The sequence below is a fragment of the Panthera uncia genome, chromosome B4 (assembly GCF_023721935.1).
Source record: "Panthera uncia isolate 11264 chromosome B4, Puncia_PCG_1.0, whole genome shotgun sequence".
Classification (NCBI taxonomy): Eukaryota; Metazoa; Chordata; class Mammalia; order Carnivora; family Felidae; genus Panthera; species Panthera uncia.
The window spans coordinates 56,928,748-56,939,786 of record NC_064809.1 but is presented as its reverse complement, the minus strand read 5'-3'; the positions used below and the strand labels follow the sequence as shown (position 1 = coordinate 56,939,786).

At 39.7% G+C, this 11,039-nt stretch overlaps 1 protein-coding gene across 5 annotated transcripts in view; it reads left to right on the top strand.

The window, feature by feature from the left end:
- Positions 1 to 424: 424 nt before the first annotated feature.
- Positions 425 to 11,039, top strand: part of KRAS (KRAS proto-oncogene, GTPase) — a 40,824-nt gene continuing 30,209 nt past the window's right edge. For 3 of the 5 annotated variants that reach the window (XM_049625202.1, XM_049625204.1, XM_049625201.1), the window contains exons 1-2: positions 500 to 582; positions 4,425 to 4,546. In XM_049625202.1, coding sequence (XP_049481159.1) covers positions 4,436 to 4,546 — 111 coding nt within the window. In that variant the 5' untranslated portion in view covers positions 500 to 582; positions 4,425 to 4,435. Of the gene's footprint in view, positions 583 to 4,424; positions 4,547 to 11,039 lie in introns of all 5 variants that reach the window. The other 2 variants (XM_049625203.1, XM_049625200.1) reach the window with 2 other exon arrangements.

Sequence of the window (11,039 nt, the reverse complement as noted above, 5' to 3'; positions counted from 1 at the left end):
CGAAGAGGGTACGGCAGGGCAGCCCACTGCGCGCCGGCCCGGGTCCGAGTCTGCGGCTGCGGGCTGGACTCTGCGGCGAGAGCCCGGAGGCCGGCCGCCGCGTGGGTCCGGCGGTGCCTCCTCCCCGCCCCGCCGAGGCGCCGCCCAGACCCCCCTGCTCGGCCGGCCCGGCTCCCCCACCCACCGCCGCCCGCCACCCCCTTCCCCCACCGGCCCGGCCCCCTCCTTCTCCCCGGCGGCGCTCGCAGGCTCCCTCTCTTCCCTCTTCCCACACCGCCCTCAGCGGCTCCCTCCCCGCACGCGGGTCTGAAGAGGAATCGAGCGCCGCGCGCATCGATAGCTCTGCGCTCTGCCCTCTGCGGCCGCCCGGCCCCGAACTCATCGGTGAGCTCGGAGCTCGATTTCCCTAGGCGGCGGCCGTGGCGGCGGAGGCACAGCGGCGGCGGTGGCGGCGGCGGCGGTGGCGGCTGCCCGGCCAGTACTCCCGGCCCCCGCCATTTCGGACTGGGAGCGAGCGCAGCGCAGGCACTGAAGGCGGCGGCGGGGGCCAGAGGCTCGGCGGCTCCCAGGTGCGGGAGAGAGGTATGGAGCGGACCACCCCTCCTGGGCCCCTGCCCCGGTCCCGACCCTCCTCGCCGGCGCCGGGCGGGGCCGGCGGCGAGTGAATGAATTAGGGGTCCCCGGAGGGGCGGGGAGGGGGCGCGGGCGCTGAGCCCCAGCGGGCGGGCGGACGGGGTGGGGGTGGCTGCAGGGGGAGGCACGGGGACGCGGCGACGCGGGGAATGAGGAATGGGCGGTGCGGGGCTGAGGAGGGTGAGGCTAGAGGCGGCCGCCGCTTGTGCTGCTTCCTGGACGGGGAACCCCTTCCTTCCTCCTCCCCGAGAGCCTCGGCTGGAGGCGGCCGGGGAGAAACTCGCGGGCTGGGCGGGCTGCCCCTCGGGGCGGTCGGGTGCGGTGGAGGTTACTCCCGATGCGCTCCAATCTCCCCTCCCCCTCGTCGTCCTTCCCTCTCTCTGTCTGTCTCTTCTCTCCCTTCGCTCCCGCACCTCTTCCTCCCTTCCCAGCACTAGGCTGCCTCGTTACTGCCTTCTCTGCTGCATCTAGCATCCCTAGGACGAAGGTATAAACTTCTCCCTCGAGCGCAGACTGGACGGATAGTGGTCCTTAACAGTGTGTAGGGGGGTATATGAGTAATAGGGGAGGTCACGTTTTGGAAGAGCCTAGGAGAGTGCTTAGAGACCACTGTTTGTGGTTATTGTGTTTGGAAAAAATGCATCTGCAGCCGAGTTCCTGACTGCTCCCCTCCCCCATGTATGGGCTGTGACATTACTGTGGCCACAAAGGAGGAGGTGGAGGTAGAGATGGTGGTGGAAGAACAGGTGGCCAACACCCTACAACGTAAAGCCTGTGACTTAAGTGAAAAGGAAAAGTTAATCCCAGAAGGTCTGTTTTGCTTTGTCAAGTTAAAACACACTCAGAAAACCCGCAGAGCTGAAGCAGGGCTTTTTCCTTGCTAGTTGAGTGTAGACAGCAATAGCTACAATCACACTTAAAGTTTAATTTGCCTGTTCTTGTCCTTTCTCCTATTCTTGTAGATTACCCTCATCCTTACAAATTTGACCCCCATCCCAAGAGTTATTACAGTACTCCTAAATAGCACTCACACATTTTTTTTTTTTTTTTTTTTGGACTGACTTGCCAGAGGAGTTAATTGTAGCAATCTTCCAGCCAACTGCCCGAAATACTCTTAGGCATGTGCATGCTGTAGCTGAAGTCCTAAACTGGCTCTCTTAAATCTTGACATTTATCAAAACAAGGGTTAAGAACAGGAAGGCATTTTCTAATTTTTATACAATATACATATTTTATTGGTAATGGGGAAAAAATCATTTAAAAAGAAATTACAAAGGGAAAAACTCTATTCCTAATCATCATCTTAGAATCAACCATATGAGTGATGTCACTCTTAGGTGACTAAGGGCCAAAACGCTGACTCGGCCAGTCTGCAGTGGTAGACTATAGACATCAAATATGGTTGATATCAGTAATGTTTACTTTGTTACTTTTTAGCCATCCACAGGCATACTTGATTTTAAGAGACCATAGATGAGAGGATAATTCAGGTTTCTGACAAAATTGAATTTTTTTCCCCCTTAACAAAATGTTGGGTTCTGGTCCCACTTCCACCCCTTCATAGCTATTTTAGCTTTGGGTGAAGGGGCTCTGTTTTGCTGATGATCTTCAGTAAGACTCCTTGGGAACACAGTTCTCTCTAGTGGATTTAAATATTATTTGGTTTCTAAATCAATTCAGGGATATTTTTTTTTTTTTCCAGAAACAACAGCTACACAAACATGTATACCAGAAGGTGTGTGTGTGTCTCAGAATTCACACAGCTAAGCTCTAATCCGGTGTCTGCCCACAGTATCTCCTAGACTAGCAAACTTTTTAGTTGCAAGGACACCATATACTCTCGAAAATTATAGAAGGTCCCAATATAGGATATGTCTATGTGTACCATAGTACAAATGAGAATTTAAAAAATTGATTAATGCATTATAAATAGAAATAATAAGCCTATTGGTAACATAATAGCATTTTCGTGAAAACTGTTTTTCAAAACAAACAGGAACATTAGAATAGTGGCATTGTTTCACGTTTTTGCTAATCTCTTTATATTGCTTAATAGAACACATCTGCATATCTGCTTATGTGCTCACTCTATTGTGATCCTATTTGGAAAACTACCTTTGTTAAAGAAAAAGAGTGGAAAGGGTAAATAACGTTGTAGTAGTAGTAATATTATTAGTATTAGTTTTGATCTCTTGGACCCCCAGAAAGTTTGAGGAATGCTGCTGGATTCCTGGACCGCAGTTTCAGAACTACTGTTCTAGCCTATCCAAATTGTTTTAGGGGGTAGGGTAGGCAGGGAGCTAGAGTATACATTTTGGTGTGATTCTCCTCATTGTTCCCCATTCTTTATGGCCTATATTGGGAATAAAAAGTGGGAGCAAACAGGATAAGATGCATGCTTGTAGAGGTTCCCAAGGTGGCCCTAGACAAGAACAAGGTTAGGCGGCACAGAGTAGGCCAGGGGCTGTACTATAACATTCTGTGCTATAACAGTTGTCTAGGCTAACTGTTCTTTGCGAGAGGGCTCAGGAATAGCTAAGGAGGCGGTTAGTATGTTACCATTTGGAAACCATATTATCTTTTTGGGGGGGTAGGGGAGTGCCTATTTGGATAATTCTTGGTCTTCAGTTAATAGGATACTGCATGTACGTATAGTGTTTATATTTGCACATTCATTAGTTTAGAACTACCTATCCTATCATTACTGCTTATTTGCTGCCATTCTTTCTGCAGTTCATTCCGTATTTTTAATAACATCATGTAGTTATTGGGGGAACGGAGGTAAAATTAAATAATTTTATTTCAAGAAGTTTGAAACAGCTGATTAAAAAATATTTTTGGTCTTGTGCTCTCAGCCTTCCAAGTTGCCAATATTTATTTCAACTGTTGGAAGACTATGTACAGTAGCAGGGAGTAAAAGTCACTGAGAAGTATTCACTTACAGTTTTTAAAATACCTCTCGTTAAAAGCAGTGCTTACCTTTAAATTTTGTATGATTATATTTTTCTGGTGTGGAGTGCTATTTTTCAGCACTAATGTATGATTATATATGTGACAGATGATGAAATCATCCATACTGAATGGTTCAAAGTTCTTGAAGTTCTTTTAGTTTTTACATCATTATTTTCCCCAGCGGATATCTTACAGATTGGAATGTTGCCAAATCTGCTTCAGTGTCTTGGTTTTTATTTCTCCACTACACAGTCCAGTTTTATTTGACAGTCTTCCCTTCACCCCACATCTGACTCTTGCTCACTCTCCAGGAGAGCTGCTGTGATGATGCTTTGAAAGGTTTTCCATAACTGTGGGCTCCAACTAAGGCCCTCAGCATATCCACTTGTAACTCTTAGGGGCCAGAGTCAACTAGGAACAGCGTAGAGGTAGCTGTCAAGGAGCTTTGTGTGGGTGTGTCCACAGGTATAGACATTTGTACTGAGTAAAGTCATGGCATGTTCCTTTGAGAGCCATTAACTGCTACAGAACAGCAGACTGGCTGTTTAGATAGAGCAACCTGAGTATAAGATAAAAGAACTTTGTACTCTGAATGCATTTTTCTCAGATGTTGATGGGGGAGTTTGTAAGCAAAGTGCAATTCATTACAGCACTCACTTATCTGTGGTCAACTGAAGTTTTCATCATTGAATTTTGTGAGGCATTTTGAAGTAATTTTGTATACAAAGGTGAATTTGTGTTAAAAGGTATTGATAGGGTGGGTTATATTAACCTCATGTTCTAATTTATATTAGCCACATGTTCTAATTTAGTCACATTTTCATTATTTTTATTATAAGGCCTGCTGAAAATGACTGAATATAAACTTGTGGTAGTTGGAGCTGGTGGCGTAGGCAAGAGTGCCTTGACGATACAGCTAATTCAGAATCACTTTGTGGATGAATATGATCCTACAATAGAGGTAAATTTTGTTTTAACATTATGCATATTGATTTGTGCAGGCCCATTCTTTGGGTACAAAGAAAGGGTTTCTCTGATCATTTTTTGTGACTACTCATTATGGGGCAATTATACTGAAAATGATTTTACGAAGTTTTCTAAAATGTCCTTGGGTTCCATGGCTTTATTGTGAAGTTATATATGTAACCAGAGATATGGAGAGCTTTTCTTCTCTCTAGAGAATATTAAGATACATGACGTACACTCTATGTTAGTATATGTGCTTTTTGATTATAAGTGTATTTCAGAGTTTTATGAGAGGGTAAAAATGTGAATTTACGTCTTACCTTATAGTCATTAAAAAAAAAGGTGGCTGTTTTATGTTTTGTTTGTTTTGCTATTTTTATGTCATGTGTAGAAGTTACAGTTGAATTGTACTGGGAAAATGTAATCATTTGATGGTTGGCTTTTAACAAACACTTAATTAGTGGTTTTCTTTTCACATTGAAGTAGTGGAGAACCTACAGCTACATGATAAATTTTAAAATGCTCATTTTTTGTGTATTTATATCTGTATCTATATCAGGTCGTATAGAAGGGTACCACATCCAATCCTTACCTTTTTTTTTTTTTTTTTAATTTTTTAATGTTTATTTATTCTTGAGAGAGAGAGCATGAGTGGGGAAGGGGCAGAGAGAGAGGGAGACACAAAATCCACAGCAGGCTCCAGGCTCTGAGCTGTTGGCACAGAGCCTGGTGCAGGGCTTGAACCCACAAACTGCGAGATCATAACCTGAGCTGAAGTCAGATGCTCAATTGACTGAGCCACCCAGGTGCCCCATCCAATCCTTACCTTCTTTCACAGCTCTCTTTTAATTTACTCAAGGAAATGTTAGAATTGCTTTTATTACAAGTTGATTAATGAATATTTTTAAAATTAATTTCATGAAAAACTGCCAAAATATAGGCCAAGAGCAAAATAATAGAATAAAGGCCTGCAAGAGACCTTGAGAGAGGTCATGGAGTATTCCTACTGCCTTCTGGCAGCACTATACTCAAATTATCTCAAGCAGATAAGGATTTATTTAATCCTAAAGACCTACAGGAGGGGATGGCACATAACTGTCCTTGTTCACTCACTTCCAGAATGTAATTATGAGCATATTTTATACATAATCTGAATATTCATGTTAACTGTAACATCAGTGGAGATGGAAATAAATGTATCACCTCGTCTTTGAAATAGACTTACGCTGTTAGATTATTTCTTAGACTTCTTTACCCCATGTTAGGCAGTCCTAATCCCTTAGCTTTCTATTCTGGATCTGCAGATCATACCAATTTTTTAATCAGCTCTGAAAAATTTCCCAGTACTTTCTCTGAGTCCCTGGCTGTGGAATCTAGAACAGGTTAAGATGTCCTGTTAAGGGACTGTGCTGTGTGATGTGTTCAAGAAACACTTTTACTGCACTGAGGTAGATTCTGAGGGCATTGGTGGCCTTGGCAAGATGTTTATGCACTTAGAATTTTGAGGATTGATTAGATAACTTCATGAGGAAAATGTCAAATATTTTTGGTACCGCAGAAGAGAAAAGGAGAAATAATGCTTATTTGCAAAGATTTGATTTAAACTGAGCCAGCTTTTATTTGGCACAAGTAAAGGGAAAGAGTCTAACTGAAGTGGACTACCTGTATAATAGTCTTCTATATTTTCTCTTGACAAGTTAGTTCAGTGCTGTATGATGGTTTGATTGTGTTTTCTCTTTTTCTTCGAGGAGATTAAATAGTTCACTCAATTCTAAAACCAAGTTTACTTGGCATACTCCATTTAAATCAGAGGTAAAAGGAAGTTTTAATAGAATTCAGGTTAAACACGGAAGTTTTCCTGGGATTTTGGAAGATGATTTTAGCAGAAGTGCCCTCCATCTTCTCTGAAAATCTGAGGAATTCCATTACACTCTGTTTCCTGTCGGAGGTCATGAATGCTGTACGAGATAATGTGGTAAAACATGTTAGGAAGCCTTTCTGTCAAAATTGTTAAAGTATGATATAAGTCTAAAATAAATAAAACCAAAAATTAATCCTTTATTTTGGATGAAAGTAGAAAAAGCTTATAAATTCAAACCCATAATTCTGATTATGATTTCTGCCAAACCAGAAGACTTAACTCTGGGAAGCATTGATTACCTGTGAACTTTGAAACTTTGACATTCCCTCCTGAGGTTAGCCATCTGGGGAAAGCTATCTGAGATTGTCTCTTGTCTCCCAAATTACAATTTAAATTCTTGGAGTAGTTCATATACAAGAAAGACAAGATAATTTAGTAGCTTATTTTAATAAATAGTAGTTAAGCAAAAATGCTGACTTGATAATTTTGTAAAAAGTTAAAAAGGAGATGTGGGGATATCACTACTGCAGTTAGGATTTGATTGGTGAATAATGTAGGTCAGAGAGAAAATGAGACAGGACATGGACTGCACATTTGGAATTCTCATTTGTTTTCCTGCACTAAAACAAATGGAAATAAATTTTAAAAAAATTAAAGAATACCATATGCTGGTGGTTTAGAACTTACAAATATTTATACTAGAAGAAGAAGAAGGTGGTCATTGATTCATTTTATAGATAAAAATGGTCTCTGAGACGTTGTAATTTGCCTGAGGATACTTAGCTAGTAAGTAATGGAATTTTAAGTTTTCTGAGACCAAGTTAAGTGAGATTTCCACTGTGGCCTTGTATATAACTTTAAAAATGAAAAATTAGTCTTTAAGCTAGGAAGATATTTAATATTGGAGGCTGATTCAGATTTATCAATATACCAAAATTTGAACTTAGCACACTATCCAATGGCATCTTAATGGCAGTGATATGACATAGAATTAGACAGTTGTGATGCAGAGAGTACATTTGTATTTGAGACTATGCACATGATAATTACTGTTCTGAAACATTTTACCTTTATCTTTTGTGAAGTTCACCAAAGAGTTCCAGAGATAATGAAGTCATTGTTAGTGATACAAGAATATTAAAAAGTCAAAGCAATTTCCAAGCACAATACCAGGCTAGAAATAACATAAGCTCTTATAGTTTAGAGATCACTTTTATCAAAACATATTCTCTAAAATGTGTTTTCCAAGGTAAAATTTGGTAGAAGGAGAAAAATCTTGTTTTAAAAAAAATATGAGTAGTTATAGACATTGAGATCAGAATGGTCATTTGATCTATCAGCAAATATATATTATGTGTCTACTGGATATAATATGCTAGTAAAAATAGATGTAGAGAGAAGTATTTTTTCCAGGCTGTAATTCATTGACATTTCCATTCTTCTGTTAATGTGACACTTGGAATTCAGTCTAAGTATTATGCCCTGCTTTGGATGAAGGTTTCCTACTCAGGAAGATGGATTCATGATTGGATTGATTTGTTCTATCTTTAGAGCTCTGAGCTGTGGAGTATTTATTCACCAAGAGTTATCAGTTTTTCTATTTTTCTATTTTTTAATATTTTTTCTATTTTTTATATTAATTACAGAATTTATTTTACTTGCTGAATAAGGCATTATAAAGAGAACATTTATAACATTAAACCAATATTGAAGAGTGGTGTGGGAAAAGCGTTGGATAATGTTGTTGACTGTTATTTTTCTGGTTTTATACATATGTATCAGGAGTTATCAACGAGGGGTGGGTGACTTGCTTCCCAGGGGACATTTGGCAATACCTAGAGATATTTTTGGTTGTCACAACTTGAGAAGGGGGACTCCTCCTGGCATCTGTGATCTAGAGGTGGAGGCAGGGATGCTGTTAAACTTCCTACAGTGCAGAGACAGCTCCCACAGCAAATTATCTGGCTCCAAGTGACAGAAGTGCTGAGGTTGAGACACTCCCATGTGTTAAAGATCTCTTTGTCAAATTCAAGTCTCTGAATAAGATTTACATTAGATATACTAACATAACACAGATTTAAACTTTACCTTTTCTAAACTAATAGTGTATTAGCTTATTCATTCTAGTGTTCTGTTAAAACGTTTTTAAAATAAGGTAGACAGCAATTTTGTACATGCATTTTTCTTCAGAGCTTTGGCCAGCTTTCCCCCCTTTCAAGTGAGTGCCCTCTACTGGTCAATTTATTCACTTTCATTATAAATAACAATGAAATACCAACTTTATTTTTTATTTTTCCTGTTTAAACTGTGGGCAAAATCAATTTATAACCATGTAACTTTTATTTATTATTTTTTAAATAAATAAAATTTAATTTTTTAAAAGGTCACTTTTTCTTTATTGGGGGGAGAGAGAGTGAGAGAACGAGCATGAGTGGGAGAGAGGGTCAGAGAGAGAATCTTAAACAGGCTCCACATTCCACGTGGAGCTGGATGTGGGGCTTGATCCCATGACCCTGGGATCATGACCTGAGCTGAAATCAAGAGTTGGACGCTCAACCAACTGAGCCACCCAGGTGCCCCATAATTTTTTTTTAAGTCTTATTTTATATGATTAATTTTTTAAAGTTTAAAATATCACCTTTATTCTCTGCTAATATTAAGACTACTATGTGGACGAGTTAGGTTTCACTAATTAAATATGTAGGTGAATTATTTTTAAGAAAGGAAATGTGGCAGTGAAGGAGAAAATAGGGTGGTCGGTTGTTAACACTGACGTTACTTTGAGGGAGTAAAAAGTGGCACTTTAACTCTGAATTTCTTCACGCACACAGGAGCTACACTACAGTTCAAAGCCTAGTGATGTGCTACATGGGTGTTAAGGGCATTTGTAAAGTGGCGAATTGTGAAAGTTCACATTTCGTAGATTTTTATAGTACTGTGGAATAGTTGTGAGCACCTGATTTTTAAAATAAAGTAACATAAAATTCAGGCTCTGTTTAGGTCAATTTAAGAATAAATATTTACTTAATAATAATAACTGCTTATTTAGATGTTAATGTCAAAAATTATCAGATATGTTTTATTCCAACTTTCTTTGGTCCAACAACTGGATTTTTATAAATACAAAGCTTTACAGATATACAGTGAAAGTTGGTAATGGAAGTAAGTGAAAGAAAAAAATGTTTTTATGATTTGGCATCTCTTAAGATTCTGTTCTTAACAATGCACCTAATTCCTTAATTCCATGATTATTATTCAGTGCCCACTCTGTACCATGCAGGCTTCCTTGGGGCTGGAGATACATTGAGCAAAAGGGACCAGATCTCGCTGCCTTCATGAAGCTTACTAGTCTTAGATCTATTTTGAAGAGGAGTGCTTCTAGATAATGATCCTCATTCTGTTTAATTTGGAGCTTTAATTTAAGCTTTGTGCTTTAGGAGGGCATTAGATTTCTTGCATCTCTTTTAACTATATTGTCAAAGAGTGCATAGGTTTATGGAATAGTTGTATTGTAATCTTAATAGAATTAGTATAAATGGGTAGTAAAAATAAAATATTTGAGAGGATTAAGTAGGGACACAGTGCTTATGTTAGGTAATTTTTCAACTTCTTATTTTGAAATTTTTCAGACTGGGAAAGTAGTACAATGAATACCTGTTACCCTTAAACAGGCTACATTGATTTGGTTAAGGTGATGTCTATCAGTTTTCTCTCTGTAAAGGTATCTTCTTTTTCTTTAATATGTACCCTGTGGGGAGATGCTTTGAGACTATAAGTATCCTATTCTCTCAACATACTTGCACTCAGTGGGATATAGCATCCACTGATAATTCTTGCCAGAATAAATTACTACCATAGTGGTTGCAAAATAGTAGATCATCTTATAACCCTGTTATTACTTCTACATTTATTAGTTGACAATCTACCATAAATAAGGGCTCTCTTCTCTTCTGTCTCCTTATTTGTTTTTTTTCTTATTTGTAGTAGTGTGGATGCCTGGATTCTTTTTTTATTCAATGTGTTAAAGTCTACTACTGTAGTTATTGGTTTTGATCTCAAATTTGTTTTTGATAAGGCCAGTGGAATCCCTTTCAAGTTGGCCTCTGTATCCATTGACATGTCTCTTATCAGATTCTGAGCTCTTCATTTTCTGGCACAGTGTGCTAGGTTCACCTTGTACTTTCCTGTCTTCAGTGTGGATTCAGCCATTTATCCAAAGCGTCCTAATTCCTTTTAGTGGGGAGTGGTACTTAGAAATTAAGACCTAGATGTTGGAGTGGCGTCTGGCTGACTCAGTTGGTAGAGCATGCAACTCTTGATCTTGGGGTCAGAGTTTGAGCCCAACGTTGAGAATAGAGATTACTTTAAAAAAAAAAAAAAGACCTAGATGTTAGGTATATTTATTGCTGCTGGGGTGTCACTGCTTCTAGACCCTTCTGAGGAATATATTTATTTAAAAATCATGAGTTCATTCTTCCTCACCTTCCTCCGTTAATTTTATTTCTCCCATGGTGAGAGGTTCTGGTTCTACCTTGTATAAATTTTACTGTTTTCTATATCCGACAGCTGTTGAAATAAAATAATACCAATCTTAAATCCTGGTTCTTGCAGTATTATTATTTTGGGG